Source organism: Brachionichthys hirsutus, chromosome 2, assembly GCF_040956055.1.
Source record: "Brachionichthys hirsutus isolate HB-005 chromosome 2, CSIRO-AGI_Bhir_v1, whole genome shotgun sequence".
NCBI lineage: Eukaryota > Metazoa > Chordata > Actinopteri > Lophiiformes > Brachionichthyidae > Brachionichthys > Brachionichthys hirsutus.
This window is the reverse complement of record NC_090898.1, coordinates 17085250-17104959: the sequence shown is the minus strand read 5'-3', so window position 1 is coordinate 17104959 and position 19710 is coordinate 17085250. Positions and strand designations below refer to the sequence as shown.

Below are 19710 nucleotides of genomic sequence, written 5' to 3'. Positions count from 1 at the left end.
GATGCTGCTTCCAGGAGAATTTCCTCAGAATTGAGTGATTACATATTTTTGCCTCTGATTGATCTTAAATCAGTTTTTTTGACGTTTCTTCACGTTTCTCAACCGGTTCTGTGGTTCCCTACGCAATGACACCGTGGAATGAACATCGTCCAAGACGAGACGCTTGCTTGTGTAGGATTTGTGGAAAGGGCATCCAGGATAGAACTGTGGGCTTGTTGCAGGAGGTCCAGGGAACCTGATGAGTCCTGGAGCGCTGGTTCGAGGCGGCGTCCTGACCTTCGCGGCGGTGGACCCAGCTGATGAGGGACAATACGCCTGCAAGGCCCTGAACTCTCACGGAGAGCACACATCTCGGGTTTCACTCATCGTTCAAGGTATGTTTACGTGCGCGTCACGTGGTTGTGGTTCTGGTGCCGCCTCCTCACGGGGACCCGCCTCCTCATGGAGGGACCCGCCTCATGCTGGTCCTGGGAATGTAAATCCTGATTTGGTGGTTTCGTTTCGTACCCAAACGAGGAGGTTCCTCGTGAGAAACGGCAGCGTCACTGCTGGCCAGAATATTCCTGATGCAGACGTCCCCCTCTTGCTTTAGAAGGGGACGAGCGTCCCCCCCTTCATGATACTGTAAGGCCATTCCTCGGGTCGCCATGGTTGTGCTGGACGTTTGAGTGATCATTCATATTTTCCGGTCAGCGCCATCGAACCCAAGTGGCCTCGGCACTCATCCCCAAGTCCAAGTCAGTCCCCAAAATACTGGAGTCCATGAAGGCGACACCTTGAGGTTATATTGCAGAGCAGCAGGATCACCCACCCCAAAGCTCACCTGGCTGAAACACGAAGGACAGGTCCCTCCACAGGTGAGATCCGTCCTAACGTGCCCAGTGCCGATGCTGTTGGATCATTCTGTGTCTCAGAGATTTGACCATTTGCCTTTCTGTTTGTTTCCTCCCCTTTTTTTAAATGTACTTTTACTCAGGCCATTCCCTCTCACGGTTTCCATCAGTTTAAAAGCAACAGTCTCGATGTGTTACAGAGACGTATTGAGGAGCTGCAGGTGTGTCCACCTGTCCGGTGTCTGTCTGTCTGCTTGTCTCGTAGTTCAGTCGTCCTCTGCTGACCTCGTCTTCACATGTTGACTAAAAGCATGACTGATTGGGTCCCTGAGCTGAGGCAGCTAGTTAGTCTAGTTAGCTGGTCAGTGCATGCGGTCCTGGTTCTAGGACTTGGTGTTCCATTGTCCCGCCTTTGTGCTGTCCTCATCACCATTCCACACGTCCAGTGTATTAACAGGACTAAGAATACAGTAGGTACTGTGGGTATTTCTGACTTATTTTGTTCTGATCCAGACCCCCCCCCAGCCCCAAGGGGGCTCTGTGGTCCACGAGGGCTCCGGGGCTTGTTTAGTTCTGCCTCAGAGAGCCGCTGTCTGGTGTCAGCCTTTGCCAGGGGGGGCCGGGCTCTGCCGTGCGACCACGCAGAAATTCTGTATGCTCGAGCAAACGGCATGCTTTGAAAAGCCGGGCCCGGCTCGGCGCTGCTCGGGTTCGCTTCCCTCATGGTTGAATGGGCTGGAGCTAAGCAGCTTTGTCTGTACAGGATACAGTAATCCTCCGGAGCGCCTCCTCGCTGGGCCATCCTGCATCGTCGTGTAGAAACAGATTAGGTTCCCAAAGCTCCACGCGGACTGGAGAAGGTCTTTCAGCTAAGACCTCTGATCGATAATCAATAACGCTCTTAATTTCACTTTTGAAATCACCAGCCATGGATCTTTGAAGATAACGCCACACGAAACGTAATCGTCGTCGAATCATTAACAAATGGTGAATGACTGGAGTGTGGCGCGTTGGCTAACGCTGGATGCTGCTAGCTCGCCGTGTCAGCAGCAGCAAGGTGTGGCGCGTTGGCTAACGCTGGATGCTGCTAGCTCGCCGTGTCAGCAGCAGCAAGGTGTGGCGCGTTGGCTAACGCTGGATGCTGCTAGCTCGCCGTGTCAGCAGCAGCAAGGTGTGGCGCGTTGGCTAACGCTGGATGCTGCTAGCTCGCCGTGTCAGCAGCAGCAAGGTGTGGCGCGTTGGCTAACGCTGGATGCTGCTAGCTCGCCGTGTCAGCAGCAGCAAGGTGTGGCGCGTTGGCTAACGCTGGATGCTGCTAGCTCGCCATGTCAGCAGCAGCAAGGTGTGGCGCGTTGGCTAACGCTGGATGCTGCTAGCTCGCCGTGTCAGCAGCAGCAAGGTGTGGCGCGTTGGCTAACGCTGGATGCTGCTAGCTCGCCGTGTCAGCAGCAGCAAGGTGTGGCGCGTTGGCTAACGCTGGATGCTGCTAGCTCGCCGTGTCAGCAGCAGCAAGGTGTGGCGCGTTGGCTAACGCTGGATGCTGCTAGCTCGCCGTGTCAGCAGCAGCAAGGTGTGGCGCGTTGGCTAACGCTGGATGCTGCTAGCTCGCCGTGTCAGCAGCAGCAAGGTGTGGCGCGTTGGCTAACGCTGGATGCTGCTAGCTCGCCATGTCAGCAGCAGCAAGGTGTGGCGCGTTGGCTAACGCTGGATGCTGCTAGCTCGCCGTGTCAGCAGCAGCAAGGTGTGGCGCGTTGGCTAACGCTGGATGCTGCTAGCTCGCCGTGTCAGCAGCAGCAAGGTGTGGCGCGTTGGCTAACGCTGGATGCTGCTAGCTCGCCGTGTCAGCAGCAGCAAGGTGTGGCGCGTTGGCTAACGCTGGATGCTGCTAGCTCGCGGTCTCAGTCCACCGTGGGTGTGGTCCGTGTTTTCTGACGCACTCAAGCATCTTGCTGTTTTGCAGTGTTTAACATGAGAGGAGCTTTTCCACACCTTCTCTCTTCCTGTCTTCACCAGGCCAGCACGGACCGCACCGACATCGGAACGCTGCTCATCCCCAACATCAAGATGGCCGACGCGGGAACGTACGTGTGCGTTGGAAGCAACAGCATCGGCTCGAACAGCGCTCCTATTAAAGTCACTGTGTTCAAAGGTGAGTCCGACGCACCTGGGGCAGCTCCGATGGCCTGGGAATGACGTCATGTTGCTAATGGGGGAGGGGATCATTAAAACGTTCCGATGAAAGCGCGGAGATCCTCTTTGGGGACCTGCTGCTAAGCGAAGACAATCGGAACGTCTCAGACTCAGTCTGTGTCTCTGCAGCGGGACAGACGTCCTCGGCGGTTAGCATCCAGCCGTCGCCAGCTGACGTCCAAGAGGGCCAGAGTCTCGAGCTGAGCTGTTTGGCCCCGGGAATCCCTCCTCCCCAAGTCACCTGGACGAGAGCCAATGGACGCCTCTCCTCTAACCACCAGGTAACCACGACGATGCCAAAGCGGAAGACGAGTCATGGAGAAATGGAGGATGCTGAGGACTTTCTCCATGTTTTCCTGCGGTCCCATGTGGACAGGTTCTGGGCAGCCTGCTGCGGATCCTGTCAGCCAGCCCAGGGGACTCAGGAGAGTACACCTGTCAGGTGAAGGGCAACGCTGGATCCCACGTCCACCAGGCGTCCGTCTCGGTGTCCGTAACTTCCTCTTCTTCGCGTAAGTCAACCAGGGGATCCATTCCAAGCGAAGAAGAAGCAGGAGTCACATGACCAATGACCTCATACCGAAGGTTTCCGCGCTAAGCCCCGGTTTCGGCCGCAGGTCTTCAGAGTCCCATCATCGCCATCGAGCCCCACAGCGCCGTGGTGCGAGTCGGGGAAGCGGCCAGCTTCAGCTGCGTCGTGTACAGCGGCGCCCAGCCCGTGAGACTGGAGTGGAGACTGGCCAGCAACCAGCCGCTGCCAGGTAGGAGCCACGCCCACACCGAGGCGTCGGCCTGCTTAATCCTCCTCCTCCTCTGAAGCCTTCTTCGTTACCCTACTCTTCATCGTTTGTGGAATGTTTCTGCTCATTTCTATCAACCATGCTTAATTCTGGCAGCGTTTTACGCCCTTCCTGCCACGGCCCTTGGGCCCGGCTCCCTCAAACCTCCAGGTGATGATCCGCTGCTCCTCTGTTCTGCAGACAATGCTGACGTTAGCCCCGATGGTTCTGTTATCACCATCGCCGGCGTCCGCCATGACAACCACGGTGCCTACCGCTGCGTGGCTAGCAACCCATTCGGAATCACCCACACCATTGTGTCTTTGATTGTTAAAGGTAAGTTCCACGCCAAACACACACCTGAGCACAACCTCCGAGCCTCCAGACGGGGCTGGATCGCACCTGATTATTTCGCACCTGTGTCTCCAGAGTCTCCTGCGGCAACCATCACTCCTGCTGGGCCTGTGCATGTTCTTATGGGTGAACCCATTAATTTGGAATGTCAGGCTTCAGGAGAGCCCCGCCCCTCAGTTTCATGGCACAGACTGGACAGCAACCGCAAGATCATGCTGAGCAGCCCGGTGCCCATGGGGTCCGACGCAGTGATGCAGGTAACCCCATCGTCCCGTCCCTCTGAGGATGGATCAGGGACATGCTTCCGTGTCTTCTCTGGTGCAGATCCTCGTGGCTCGCCCAGAAGACAGCGGCACGTATGTGTGTACAGCTCGCAACAGCGAAGGCACCACTGAGCTGAGGGTGGAGGTCCTGGTTGAGGGGGGGTTCCAAGTACCAACAGCGCCGAGGGCGTCTGTTCCTGAGCCACTGATGGTGGTGGTGGAGGGACAGACGGCAACGCTACGCTGCGAGGCTCACGGTAACGGGGACCGACGCCATCCAACCTTCGTCTTGCATGACCTTGAAATAAAGACGATGTATTTGTAGAATTGTTGATAACGAGTCGCCCTTCTAGGTTTCCCCTCCCCGACCATCACGTGGGCCAAGCTGCGTTCCCCCCTGCCGTGGAGACACCAGGTGGTGAACGGCAGCCTGGTGCTGCCCAGCGTGGGACGCCGAGACTCCGGAGAGTTCATCTGCAGCGCCAGCAACAGCCTGGGGACCGCCGACGCCACCGCCGTGCTCGACGTGGAGAGTGAGTCTGAACGTAGCACCACAATTATGTCCAGAACTTGAGAAAGCATGTGAAGCAGCTTTGGTCCTCGTGGGTTCAGCCCCTCCCTACGCCACGCCTCTGCCCGATGATGTGGCCGTGCGGGTCGGCGAAGTGATCAGATTGCAGTGTCTGGCACATGGGACCCCTCCCCTGACCTACACCTGGACCAAACGGGATGGGGTCCTCCCCCTAAGGGCCGAGGTTAGTGGAGGGGATCTGCAGATCAACCTGGCTGCAGCTGAGGATGCTGGGAGCTACAGGTGCACGGTCAGCAACAGGGTGGGAAACAGCGAGGCGATCGCCAAAGTCACGGTCAGGTGTAAGGAACTTTACCGCCGAACACATTCTTGGGTAGTTCACGTAAACGTTGACCCCCAAAGGCCTGAGGTCATCACCCTGCTCTTCGGCCCAGCCCCTTTGGCTGTGCGTGTGTCACCCCAGGTGGAAGTCAAGGCCCAGGGCAGCGCCGTGGAGTTCACCTGTTCAGCAGCAGGTGGGATAGAAACCAAAATTGAGTGGCTGAAAGAAGGAGGAGCTCTGCCACCGAAGCACCACATCAAGGACGGGGTGCTCAGGTAACTGAATGAGCAGTTCCTTTGTGTTCACACCTGAGCGTGTTAAAGGATACCTTTGTAGAGTCTCCATATACTTACGTATGTGTGTGCACGCCGTTCTTTAGACTCTTCAGCAGCCATTTACATTTTGTGCAATAAAACATCCAGCGGCGTTTTTTCACGGGTCTCAAGTTGCCGTTCTCTGCAGGATTGAGAGCCTTGAACAAAGCAACGAAGGCGTCTACATCTGCAGAGCCAGCAGTGCGTCCGGTCAGGCTCAGGACGCCGCCAGGCTGGCCATCCAAGGTGCGTCACGCTCCGGGCGGGTGCGCCGCACGCCCCGCCCCAGCCCATGCACCACGTCTCCTCTTCTTGACAGCCCTGCCGAAGGTGATGATCAACGTCCGAACCTCGGTGCAGACTGTGATGATCGGGAACTCTGTGGAGTTTGAGTGCCAGGCCGTGGGGGACCCGAAGCCCACGGTGCAGTGGAGCAAAGTGGGCGGGTCCCTGCCTCCTCGCGTCATGGTTCAAGGCGGCACGCTGAGGATCGAGCAGGCGACGGATGCCGATGCCGGACAGTACCGCTGCACGGCCACCAACGACGTGGGCTCAGTGCAGTCCCAAGTGGTCCTTAACGTGCAATGTGAGAGGACAAAAGACCCCCCCGGCATTAGCGCTCATCTCATCGACCCCCACTTAAATCTTTGGCCTGTTTTCACAGCCCTTCCTCAAATCGTGGCGCTGCCTGAGACGAAGGAGGTGACGGTTGGCTCGGATGCCGTCATGCCTTGTTTGGCTTCGGGCTTCCCCGTACCTGAGATTAAATGGTCCAAGGTAAGAGACCCGAGCCGTCCGGAGCCGCCTGAACCCCCGCTTAGCCGCTTAGCAGCGTCTGTGTCTGCTTCCAGCTGGACCGGGAGCTCCCCCCCAAGTGTGTGCAGGTTGTCAACGTTCTGACTGTTCCTCGAGTGTCCCAGGACGATTCTGGGACGTACGTGTGCACCGCCTCCAACAAGCAGGGAAAAGTGGAAGCCTTTACCACTCTCCGAGTTCACGGTTAGTGTTCTGTCAGAAGAAGGAGCTCCTCGCCTGCATCTCACCATGAGGCCATTTGTTTTCCAGAGAGAGTGATGCCATACTTTGCCCAGGAACCCTTGTCCTATCTCACCCTGCCCACCATCAAAAATGCCTACAAGGCTTTCAACATTAAAGTCACCTTCAGGCCTGACAATGTTGACGGTAAGAAGGTCGACGCCGTCCTCAGCTGTGTGTTGTCCTCCACAATAGAACAGACGTGTCACGTCCCTTCCTCTTCTGTCTCCCCCGTCTCACCTCCTGTTCTCACCTGTGTGGTGAGAAGGTCTCATGTTGTACGCTGGTGAGTGTCAGTGCTGACCTTCACTTGATGCATGAAAAGCCCTCGTGGGGGGGCCGCAGTCTGAATAACAGCTTTACGCCCCCATCTTCAGCTCGAGGTGCTTTCAGGTCCACTGCAGCTCTAAAAGCAGAGATTATTAGTATTGATCATCCTGATATCAGTGGAGGCATGCCACCAATGCGCATGTGCTCCGACCCAGCAGGTTCTGCTCTGCTTTCAGCCCAGTGACGGGTTGTAGCCGAGCTTTGGGCCGGGCTTTGGTCGGCTTCAGGTGCGCCTCATTGCAGCATGCTGGCCCACCATCCACCTGCACTGCAAAAAATGTGCATCCTAACAAGTCTCCTTTTCTCTTGTGTCGTCTCAAGTCTTGAAATGACTAAGAGAAATAGGATCAGACTGAGATTGTTCCACCAATAACTGGAGGAAGTTCCTCAAAGAACTCGACTGCATCCAGCGGATGATTGGCTGATGTGTTGTGATGCAGGCATGATCCTCTACAACGGCCAGAGGAAGACCACCGGAGCAGACTTCATCTCTCTGGGGCTTGTTGGCGGTCGTTTGGAGTTCAGGTTCTTTAGCTGGCCGCTCTCTGAATTGATTGGACGCGCAGCACGCCCGCCCCGTTGACGGCGCTCCATCGTGTCACCTCAGGTTTGACGTCGGCTCTGGCATGGCCACCATTCGTGACCCCTTCCCTCTCAAACTGGGAGAGTTTCACACCGTTGAATTGTTTCGCAACCTGACTCTGGGTTCCATCGTGGTGGACGGCGGGGAGCCGATCAACGGCAGCTCACAGGTACTTCTGTCAGATGTGGACCCTGTCGATATTTACCGATGTCTGCTCAGATGGGCACCTTTTATTTCCTCTGTCTAAGCTTTGTTTCAGCAGGAAAACATTCATCGGCATATGAATGAATGAAATAGATTAGCTATAAGAGACTTGTTCCACTTCCTGCTCTTTCCTGAATGCAAGGGGAACTTATTGTCTGCTCTTGAAATCCATGCTGGATTCTGAAAAGATCTCCTGTTGCGTTTTCAAAGTGGAATAGCTGAAGAGCATCAGCAGGTTAGAACTTCTCGATAACAACACGTATCCACTCAATTGATATAGCAACGGCTTTAGTGAGGATGGGACCGCTCGCCACTGGGTACCCACGGAGAGGGGGTCTGGTCACAAACCTCCACCCATGTCCGGTGACATGGGCTGGCTGAGACCTCCATCCTGTGCAGACAAACAGCTTCTAGAAAGCTCTGAAGTCTTTCAGAATGATATCAAAATGTAAAATTGTTCAAAAATGGATTGATATTTGATTTGTGTGTGGATATTAAGGCGTGTTCAGATTTAAAACAAATAGGTCAAGAGGTCATTGTCTGCTCAGGACACATCTTTACAATTAACCATGCTGTGTCCTTGCCTCAGGGCAAGTTCCAGGGCCTGGATCTGAATGAGGGGCTTCATGTGGGCGGTTACCCCAACTACACCGCCCTCGTCAAAACCGCCGGGATCAAGACTGGCTTTGTGGGTAAGAAACCAGGATGTGCACCGTGACGGGAGCTGTAGAGGGACGGAGACGTCCTGTTGCAGTGAAGCTCTGTTGTCACGCAGGCTGCATCCGTCAGCTGCTCATCCAAGGCGAGGAGGTCATCTTCAAAGCGCTCGACCGCAGCTCCACAGGTGTCGCAAACTGCCCCACCTGCAGCGATCTCCCATGCCAGGTCAGCGACCTCCGCCTGCTGGATGCACTGCGGTCTGTGTGGTTGTTTCATCCAGGCCTCCCCATGTGCTCGTGTAGAACGGAGGGCTGTGCACGGACTCAGAGACCAGCCTGTACAGGTGCAGCTGCCCCAGAGGGTTCACAGGGAGCAACTGCCAGCACCATTCATCCCTGCACTGCCACTCAGGTACAACACACAGCGGCGACGCCCTGGCCCCCAGCCGGGGGCAGGCTTCTACTGCTTCTGCTGTGTCTGCGGTCCCTCGTTAAACTACCTGGAGATTGTTTTTATGTCGACTATAAAACGGACAAAGAGGTTGCGGCTGCGTTCGATTACAAGACCAATAAAAAGGATGAGACATTAACGCTCCGTGTTCCGAACCCCCGCAGAGGCCTGTGGTCCAGACGCTACTTGCATCAACCGCCCAAGCGGTCTCGGGTACGACTGCCGCTGCCATCTTGGCAAGTTTGGAAACAAATGCATGGCCGGTGAGACAGGAAGTTCCTCTCGTCTCCCACTGGGATATTTTCACAGATGTCTTCGTCTGAATGAACAAACTTGTGCCTTTGGATGCATTTTCCTCTTTGCCCACTTTCACTAGGGGAGCTGGTGAGCACGCCGCTGTTCAGTGGCGAGGAATCATTCATCGCCTACCCTCCCCTGACCAACATCCACGACGACCTGCGGGTCGAGCTGGACTTCAAGCCCCTGGAGAGAGATGGCCTGATGTTCTTCTGTGGAGGGAAGAAGATGAAGGTGGAGGACTTTGTCTCCGTGTCCATGGTGGAGGGGCACGTGGAGTTCCGATATGAGCTGGGTACAGGTAGGGTGTCAAATGAAAACATGCTGGTCTCACTATAAGCACTGAGGTACACGTGCATATTTATACCCCCCCACGTCTTGATTTTCAGGCCAGGCAATCCTTGTCAGTCCAGAACCAGTCTCTCTGGGCCAGTGGCACAAAGTAGTGGCTGAGCGAAACAAGAGGGCCGGCCAGCTGAGGGTGGACTATGATCCGGTTGAGGCGAAGATGTCTCCAGGAAAAGCCCAGGGTCTCAATATCCACACCCCCATGTACCTGGGAGGGGTCCCCAACATGGACATCTTGCCTACGCCAGCCAATGTCAGCAGGATGTTCAGGGGGTGCATTGGAGAGGTAAAAAAGTCCATCAGAAAAGGTCTGGGGTATTTTTCTCTTCAGCTTCAGCCCCCCCTCCGTCTCCTCAGGTTTCCATCAACAACAAGAAAGTGGATCTGTCCTACAGCTTCACAGACAGCAGCTCCATCCGGAGGTGTGTGGACCACGGTCCCTGCGACCGCCGGCCCTGCCTGAACGGGGGCCTCTGCGTGTCCAGTGCCGAGTACGAGTACCAGTGCTTCTGTAAGGACGGCTTTGAAGGTCGGTCCGGGTCTGGAATGAATGAGTATCAATACTCGAGTACATTATATGTGGTATCTGCAAGCTGTATGAACTCATTCCTTCACGTGGCCCCTGACCTCTGACCCCTGTGTGTGGCCCTGCAGGTGAGCATTGTGAGTTGGTGAAAGACGTGTGCCAGAGTCACCTTCAATGCCAGAATGGGGGCAGGTGTGTCGACGGCCAGTGCGTGTGTTCTGTTGGCTACGCCGGGACGACCTGCGAGGAAAGTAAGTCACGCCCATTTATCGATCATTATATCCCGCTGACATTTAGGACAAACCCCCTCCTGTAGACAAAGACGAAGCCACTCCACTCCCTTTCTGCACTTTGACTGTCAGTTTGCGCCCAGCTTTGCAGTGCATGCTGGGACGGCTGAGCCTCAGTACTGACAGAATGCCCTCTCATGGTAGACCCTGCACACACAGGCCAGGTCAGCAGCTTCCCCGAGGCGAATGGTACAGTATCTCAGAATTCTGCCTGACATGGCCGTGACTAACGGGGGCCCACCTGAGCCGAGGGGCCCTCATCCCGTTCCAACCCAAACTGTCTTTCACCTAACAGACACAAACGGGCGCTGCATATAAATACTGAGAGGACGTCAGCTTTTGTGTGCAAATGTGGAATTCCCCTGTTGTGTTTTGTTCCTGGTCGTCATGTCGATGTCAGTGAGACGGCTCCTCACAATGTGAAGCGTGTCTGTCTGTCTGCCTGCCTGTCTGTCTGCCTGCCTGTCTGTCTGTCTGCCTGTGGAACAAGCAAACACCAAGTACGAGCTTTCCTCTCTGACTCTGTGGGAACATTCATCATCCCACTGCTACTAACAGCTGAAACCACTGTGCCTTGATGTGGAGCTAAGATGAGATGGATCTCCATGACGATGCGGTATTTGAGCATGGCCCCCCCGGCGAGTCCAGCTTGACCTCTGAAAGGTCAGAGTACGTAGCATGTGAGGAATGCAAAAGGAATCTGCATCTTGGAGCCTGGTTTATTCTCGTCTGTCTGTTCGTTTGTTTGTTAGTAAGTTTATCCAGAAACTAGATCGATGGATGGGGCGTCGCCCCCGAACGGCCGGATTACAAAGACCAACGGGCCGCATATGGCCCCCGGGCCTGGGTTTGCCCATGTCTGAACTAGATCGATGGATGGGGCGTCGCCCCCGAACGGCCGGATTACACTTCTTCAGTTGGATGAACTAAAGAAGTGCATATAATCTCTACAATGTTTTCCCTAATAAAAAAGCGTAACAAATCGATCTCGACACAACTTTGTGGAGGGGCGGGGCCAGTAGAATGCTCCGTTTATTTGAGCTTTGTTCCTTCCTCCTTCTAAATGCTGTTTTAGTTTGTTAGTTGTTTCAGACATTTGCATATTTATTTCTACATTTGTGTTTGTGCTGTTCAGAGAACACATGAAAATACTGCGTCTCACTCGACAGCTCAAAGTTCCACGACGCTTCAGCACAAATACTCCTACAGCACGCGGTCTGGCTGGCAGCTAGTTTAAGCTAATGCTAACAGAACTGAGCCAGTTTCAGAGCGAAGTAGACAGAAGCTCCTTCAATGATTGTCTAGTTATTCCAGCCGAGCGTTCTGTGTTCGGTTTATATGCAATAAAACAATAAATGAGACGAGGTCAGTGTGGAGGTCCGTGTGAGGACAGCGACGTCAGAATCGTTACAAACGGCGCCCTGCTCTTTACCGCTCCTCTCGCGAGAGCGAGCTCACGCCCCATTTTCTTCGCGCTCCAAAACTCCGCTGACTTCCGCCCTACGGCAACTCTAGGGGGACAAACTCCTCTCTCACGCATGTAGACACATTATCAAAGGCCAAGCTTTCAACCTGTTTTATTGTTTAACAAAATAAAAGCATTTAAGCATTGTTTAAGCGTCGTCTCTACATGACCTTCACGCTTCAGAGGTCACAAACTAATAAAAAGAGCTTTCCGTCAGAGGCTGGCCCCTTGTTGAACCCAGGGGTCCTCCATCTGCTGGCCACTAGAGGGCGTCATAACAGCGAGGGTGGCCAGTGGCCACGCAGCGTCATCAGCTGCTCTTTGACCATGATTGTCTTTCTCATTGATTGCAGACTCACCCTATCAGTACGCAGCTCATTTCCACAGTGATGGATACATTTCTCTTCCTAAATCCATTTTCCCGAGAAGGTAAGTGTAGTTAGCGTTTCTGTCGTTGTTGTTGATATGAACACGACTCACCTGTAATTCTGTATGTTTCAGTGCCCACGACTCACCGGAGACCATCGAGCTGGAGATCAACACTGGCTCCTCTGAGGGTCTGATCCTGTGGCAGGGCGTGGTGAGTCCTGGTCCTGGTCCTGGCTCAACTCGGATCTATGGTTAAATCCAATCCACATTCCTTCCTGTCACCTTTTATCTTCACCTTAACATTCCATACCACCTCAGCATCCATCACATTATCCGGTCTGAGAAGACATCTAACCCAACCAGAATGCATCCTTCCTTTGTTGCCGTGACTCACATGATCATCATCATCATCATCATCATCACACCGTCTGTTCCACACAGAGACTGGAATGTTTGTGAGGCATGTTGGCTGATGACAACACTAAATAAATGCATGTTGCTTCTCTAACTCCATCTTCCTCAGGAGCCCGATGGCGCAGGCAATTTGCAAAGCGTGCGTGCTAGTAAAAAGGTATCCACTGAAACACACTCCACATCGATTCAGCATGTTTCAGAAACACACTCCACAACAATTCAGCATGTTTCAGACGTGTAGCAGAAACAATCCACATCGATTCAGCATGTTTCAGACGTGTAGCAGAAACACTCCACATCGATTCAGCATGTTTCAGACGTGTAGCAGAAACACTCCATAACGATTCAGCATGTTTCAGACGTGTAGCAGAAACACTCCACAACGATTCAGCATGTTTCAGACGTGTAGCAGAAACAATCCACATCGATTCAGCATGTTTCAGACGTGTAGCAGAAACACTCCATAACGATTCAGCATGTTTCAGACGTGTAGCAGAAACACTCCACAACGATTCAGCATGTTTCAGACGTGTAGCAGAAACACTCCACATCGATTCAGCATGTTTCAGACGTGTAGCAGAAACACTCCACATTGATTCAGCATGTTTCAGACGTGTAGCAGAAACAATCCACATCGATTCAGCATGTTTCAGCCGTGTAGCAGAAACAATCCACAACGATTCAGCATGTTTCAGCCGTGTAGCAGAAACAATCCACATCGATTCAGCATGTTTCAGACGTGTAGCAGAAACACTCCACATCGATTCAGCATGTTTCAGAAACAATCCACATCGATTCAGCATGTTTCAGAAACACACTCCACAACAATTCAGCATGTTTCAGACGTGTAGCAGAAACACTCCACATCGATTCAGCATGTTTCAGAAACAATCCACATCGATTCAGCATGTTTCAGACGTGTAGCAGAAACAATCCACAACGATTCAGCATGTTTCAGACGTGTAGCAGAAACACTCCACATCGATTCAGCATGTTTCAGACGTGTAGCAGAAACACTCCACATCGATTCAGCATGTTTCAGAAACAATCCACATCGATTCAGCATGTTTCAGAAACAATCCACATCGATTCAGCATGTTTCAGACGTGTAGCAGAAACAATCCACATCGATTCAGCATGTTTCAGACGTGTAGCAGAAACACTCCACAACGATTCAGCATGTTTCAGACGTGTAGCAGAAACAATCCACAACGATTCAGCATGTTTCAGACGTGTAGCAGAAACAATCCACAACGATTCAGCATGTTTCAGACGTGTAGCAGAAACAATCCACATCGATTCAGCATGTTTCAGACGTGTAGCAGAAACAATCCACATTGATTCAGCATGTTTCAGACGTGTAGCAGAAACACTCCACATCGATTCAGCATGTTTCAGACGTGTAGCAGAAACAATCCACATCGATTCAGCATGTTTCAGACGTGTAGCAGAAACAATCCACAACGATTCAGCATGTTTCAGACGTGTAGCAGAAACACTCCACATCGATTCAGCATGTTTCAGACGTGTAGCAGAAACACTCCACATCGATTCAGCATGTTTCAGAAACAATCCACATCGATTCAGCATGTTTCAGACGTGTAGCAGAAACAATCCACAACGATTCAGCATGTTTCAGCCGTGTAGCAGAAACAATCCACATTGATTCAGCATGTTTCAGACGTGTAGCAGAAACAATCCACATCGATTCAGCATGTTTCAGACGTGTTTCAGAAACAATCCACATTGATTCAGCATGTTTCAGACGTGTAGCAGAAACAATCCACATCGATTCAGCATGTTTCAGCCGTGTAGCAGAAACAATCCACAACGATTCAGCATGTTTCAGCCGTGTAGCAGAAACAATCCACATCGATTCAGCATGTTTCAGACGTGTAGCAGAAACACTCCACAACGATTCAGCATGTTTCAGACGTGTAGCAGAAACAATCCACAACGATTCAGCATGTTTCAGACGTGTAGCAGAAACAATCCACAACGATTCAGCATGTTTCAGACGTGTAGCAGAAACAATCCACATCGATTCAGCATGTTTCAGACGTGTAGCAGAAACACTCCACATCGATTCAGCATGTTTCAGACGTGTAGCAGAAACAATCCACATCGATTCAGCATGTTTCAGACGTGTAGCAGAAACAATCCACAACGATTCAGCATGTTTCAGACGTGTAGCAGAAACACTCCACATCGATTCAGCATGTTTCAGACGTGTAGCAGAAACACTCCACATCGATTCAGCATGTTTCAGAAACAATCCACATCGATTCAGCATGTTTCAGACGTGTAGCAGAAACAATCCACAACGATTCAGCATGTTTCAGACGTGTAGCAGAAACAATCCACATCGATTCAGCATGTTTCAGAAACAATCCACATCGATTCAGCATGTTTCAGACGTGTTTCAGAAACAATCCACAACGATTCAGCATGTTTCAGACGTGTAGCAGAAACAATCCACAACGATTCAGCATGTTTCAGACGTGTAGCAGAAACAATCCACATCGATTCAGCATGTTTCAGACGTGTAGCAGAAACAATCCACATTGATTCAGCATGTTTCAGACGTGTAGCAGAAACAATCCACAACGATTCAGCATGTTTCAGACGTGTAGCAGAAACAATCCACATCGATTCAGCATGTTTCAGACGTGTAGCAGAAACAATCCACAACGATTCAGCATGTTTCAGACGTGTAGCAGAAACAATCCACATCGATTCAGCATGTTTCAGACGTGTAGCAGAAACAATCCACATCGATTCAGCATGTTTCAGACGTGTAGCAGAAACAATCCACATTGATTCAGCATGTTTCAGACGTGTAGCAGAAACACTCCACATCGATTCAGCATGTTTCAGAAACACTCCACATCGATTCAGCATGTTTCAGAAACACTCCACATCGATTCAGCATGTTTCAGAAACACTCCACATCGATTCAGCATGTTTCAGACGTGTAGCAGAAACACTCCACATCGATTCAGCATGTTTCAGACGTGTAGCAGAAACACTCCACATTGATTCAGCGTGTTTCAGACGTGTAGCAGAAACACTCCACATTGATTCAGCATGTTTCAGACGTGTAGCAGAAACAATCCACATCGATTCAGCATGTTTCAGACGTGTAGCAGAAACAATCCATAACGATTCAGCATGTTTCAGACGTGTAGCAGAAACAATCCACAACGATTCAGCATGTTTCAGAAACAATCCACATCGATTCAGCATGTTTCAGAAACAATCCACATCGATTCAGCATGTTTCAGAAACACTCCACATCGATTCAGCATGTTTCAGAAACACTCCACATCGATTCAGCATGTTTCAGACGTGTAGCAGAAACAATCCATAACGATTCAGCATGTTTCAGACCAGTGACGTGCGGTGAGGTTCATGTCTGGTGAGGCACAGTCAGATTTACTAATAAATGAACCTACAGCTTGTTCATCATTTGATTGGCAACATTTAACGTGTTTTGTTTAAAAATTCGTACCAGCATTTTTTACATACTGTCACAAACCTGGCTCATTAGTTTATGACAAAAAGGGGAGACCACACATAATCTGTGTATCTACAAAAGATTTAATGAAATTATTCAACTCTGCGTATCAGCGTGCGTGCAGCGTTGAATGTGTGTGGGTGCGTGTGTGTTTAAGTTAAAGTTTAACTGATGTTTATGTGAGGGTCATGTTGCTGCACTCGTTAATGTGCCTTATTACGCACACCTGTTTCTGCCTGCTCCTGGACCTGCGGCGTGGGGATTGGCTGCGGTCACCCCGGGCGCACCTGAGGCAGATTGAGCCAAATCGCCACCAGCCCTCATAAGCCCTGCTCCGCCCGCTGCCTCCCTTCGGACTATTCTTCGGTTCTCGTCTCTACGTGCAGCACGTCTTTCTGCCGCTCCCCGCTCCCCGTCCCCGGGTCTCGCCTCGTCCTTGCCGACCGCAGCTGATCCGTGCGCCCGGGTCCTGCGTAGCGTTTTCTTTTTTTTGTGACCGGTTTTTATTAGAGCTGGCTTTTTGGTTTTTCTTTCTCGGCTGTGTTTTTTGTTATATAGATATTTTCATCGGGCTCCAGCCGCCCTGCAATCCTGTGTGCGGCTCCAGGATATTGTGCTTCCTGATGGACATATCAGTAAAATGTAAAGTCCACGATCGGACATCTCCGTCCTCTGTTCCCTGGGGGCCCCTCGCACCCCTCGCACCCGTCCACAACAGTATAACTGTTAAACATATGTTCTGACTTTGAGGTGTGTGTGTGTGTGTGTCCAGCTGGGGCGTGCGCGCCGCGGTTCTGCCCGTGTTTGGAGGCTTCTCTGTAAATTCTTCATGTCGCAATATCCCATCCGAGTCCAGACATTGTCAGAAGTTGAGAAAAGAAGGCAGGAAAAGCAGAAAACACGGGTTCTTGCTTGATGTCCAGACATCCAGACAGCCGGCGCTTCCGTGTGTACAAGCCAGTCTCTAACGAGCGGATCAGCTGATGAGTGCGCTGAATCACTCACTGGCCTCCTATTGGCTGGAGGCTGTATTACATGCGGCCTCATTCTGCAGTATTTTAATGCCGCTGAGCACAAGGATACGTGACGCACTAATTGTATTATTAAAAATGAAAAAATCATAAAATATATAATATAATATCACTGATGTTATATTATATCTTATATGATTTTTATATTATTTTTAACAATACAAATACATGATTTTTATATGGTTTTGTATGATGACAGGTGAGGCTGTGCCTCACCTGCCTCCACTGACTGCACGTCACTGTTTCAGACGTGTAGCAGAAACAATCCACAACGATTCAGCATGTTTCAGCCGTGTAGCAGAAACAATCCACATCGATTCAGCATGTTTCAGCCGTGTAGCAGAAACAATCCACAACGATTCAGCATGTTTCAGCCGTGTAGCAGAAACAATCCACATCGATTCAGCATGTTTCAGACGTGTAGCAGAAACACTCCACAACGATTCAGCATGTTTCAGACGTGTAGCAGAAACACTCCACAACGATTCAGCATGTTTCAGACGTGTAGCAGAAACACTCCACAACGATTCAGCATGTTTCAGCCGTGTAGCAGAAACAATCCACATCGATTCAGCATGTTTCAGCCGTGTAGCAGAAACAATCCACATCGATTCAGCATGTTTCAGACGTGTAGCAGAAACACTCCACAACGATTCAGCATGTTTCAGACGTGTAGCAGAAACAATCCACAACGATTCAGCATGTTTCAGACGTGTAGCAGAAACAATCCACATCGATTCAGCATGTTTCAGACGTGTAGCAGAAACAATCCACAACGATTCAGCATGTTTCAGACGTGTAGCAGAAACACTCCACATCGATTCAGCATGTTTCAGACGTGTAGCAGAAACAATCCACATCGATTCAGCATGTTTCAGACGTGTAGCAGAAACAATCCACATCGATTCAGCATGTTTCAGACGTGTAGCAGAAACACTCCACATCGATTCAGCATGTTTCAGACGTGTAGCAGAAACAATCCACAACGATTCAGCATGTTTCAGACGTGTAGCAGAAACACTCCACATCGATTCAGCATGTTTCAGACGTGTAGCAGAAACAATCCACGACGATTCAGCATGTTTCAGACGTGTAGCAGAAACAATCCACATCGATTCAGCATGTTTCAGACGTGTAGCAGAAACACTCCACATCGATTCAGCATGTTTCAGACGTGTAGCAGAAACAATCCATAACGATTCAGCATGTTTCAGACGTGTAGCAGAAACAATCCACATCGATTCAGCATGTTTCAGACGTGTAGCAGAAACACTCCACATCGATTCAGCATGTTTCAGACGTGTAGCAGAAACAATCCATAACGATTCAGCATGTTTCAGACGTGTAGCAGAAACACTCCACATCGATTCAGCATGTTTCAGACGTGTAGCAGAAACACTCCACATCGATTCAGCATGTTTCAGACGTGTAGCAGAAACAATCCACAACAATTCAGCATGTTTCAGACGTGTAGCAGAAACAATCCACAACAATTCAGCATGTTTCAGACGTGTAGCAGAAACAATCCACATCGATTCAGCATGTTTCAGACGTGTAGCAGAAACACTCCACAACGATTCAGCATGTTTCAGACGTGTAGCAGAAACAATCCACATCGATTCAGCATGTTTCAGACGTGTAGCAGAAACAATCCACATCGATTCAGCATGTTTCAGACGTGTAGCGGAAACAATCCACATTGATTCAGCATGTTTCAGACGTGTAGCAGAAACACTCCACATCGATTCAGCATGTTTCAGACGTGTAGCAGAAACAATCCACATCGATTCAGCATGTTTCAGACGTGTAGCAGAAACAATCCACAACGATTCAGCATGTTTCAGACGTGTAGCAGAAACACTCCACAACGATTCAGCATGTTTCAGACGTGTAGCAGAAACACTCCACATCGATTCAGCATGTTTCAGACGTGTAGCAGAAACAATCCACATTGATTCAGCATGTTTCAGACGTGTAGCAGAAACACTCCACATCGATTCAGCATGTTTCAGACGTGTAGCAGAAACAATCCACATCGATTCAGCATGTTTCAGACGTGTAGCAGAAACAATCCACAACGATTCAGCATGTTTCAGACGTGTAGCAGAAACACTCCACATCGATTCAGCATGTTTCAGACGTGTAGCAGAAACACTCCACATCGATTCAGCATGTTTCAGACGTGTAGCAGAAACACTCCACATCGATTCAGCGTGTTTCAGACGTGTAGCAGAAACACTCCACATCGATTCAGCATGTTTCAGACGTGTAGCAGAAACAATCCACGACGATTCAGCATGTTTCAGACGTGTAGCAGAAACAATCCACATTGATTCAGCATGTTTCAGACGTGTAGCAGAAACAATCCACATTGATTCAGCATGTTTCAGACGTGTAGCAGAAACAATCCACATCGATTCAGCATGTTTCAGACGTGTAGCAGAAACAATCCACAACGATTCAGCATGTTTCAGACGTGTAGCAGAAACAATCCACATCGATTCAGCATGTTTCAGACGTGTAGCAGAAACAATCCACATCGATTCAGCATGTTTCAGACGTGTAGCAGAAACAATCCACATTGATTCAGCATGTTTCAGACGT

At 50.8% G+C, this 19710-nt stretch overlaps 1 protein-coding gene across 1 annotated transcript in view; it reads left to right on the top strand.

Annotated features, from left to right (window-relative positions):
- The window catches only part of hspg2 (heparan sulfate proteoglycan 2), an 86555-nt gene that overhangs the window by 54614 nt on the left and 12231 nt on the right, over window positions 1-19710 (top strand). The window contains 33 exon segments of the mRNA XM_068749964.1: window positions 222-374; window positions 694-857; window positions 977-1054; window positions 2847-2982; window positions 3153-3304; window positions 3400-3535; window positions 3641-3784; window positions 4004-4138; window positions 4232-4413; window positions 4481-4676; window positions 4773-4952; window positions 5032-5292; window positions 5386-5548; window positions 5736-5833; window positions 5907-6173; window positions 6252-6364; window positions 6439-6586; window positions 6653-6769; window positions 6891-6908; window positions 7393-7477; window positions 7560-7704; window positions 8329-8431; window positions 8515-8624; window positions 8702-8810; window positions 9014-9112; window positions 9226-9447; window positions 9536-9780; window positions 9852-10023; window positions 10149-10271; window positions 10470-10529; window positions 12129-12204; window positions 12277-12355; window positions 12668-12715. Of these exon segments, the coding sequence (XP_068606065.1) occupies window positions 222-374; window positions 694-857; window positions 977-1054; window positions 2847-2982; window positions 3153-3304; window positions 3400-3535; window positions 3641-3784; window positions 4004-4138; window positions 4232-4413; window positions 4481-4676; window positions 4773-4952; window positions 5032-5292; window positions 5386-5548; window positions 5736-5833; window positions 5907-6173; window positions 6252-6364; window positions 6439-6586; window positions 6653-6769; window positions 6891-6908; window positions 7393-7477; window positions 7560-7704; window positions 8329-8431; window positions 8515-8624; window positions 8702-8810; window positions 9014-9112; window positions 9226-9447; window positions 9536-9780; window positions 9852-10023; window positions 10149-10271; window positions 10470-10529; window positions 12129-12204; window positions 12277-12355; window positions 12668-12715 (4517 nt within the window).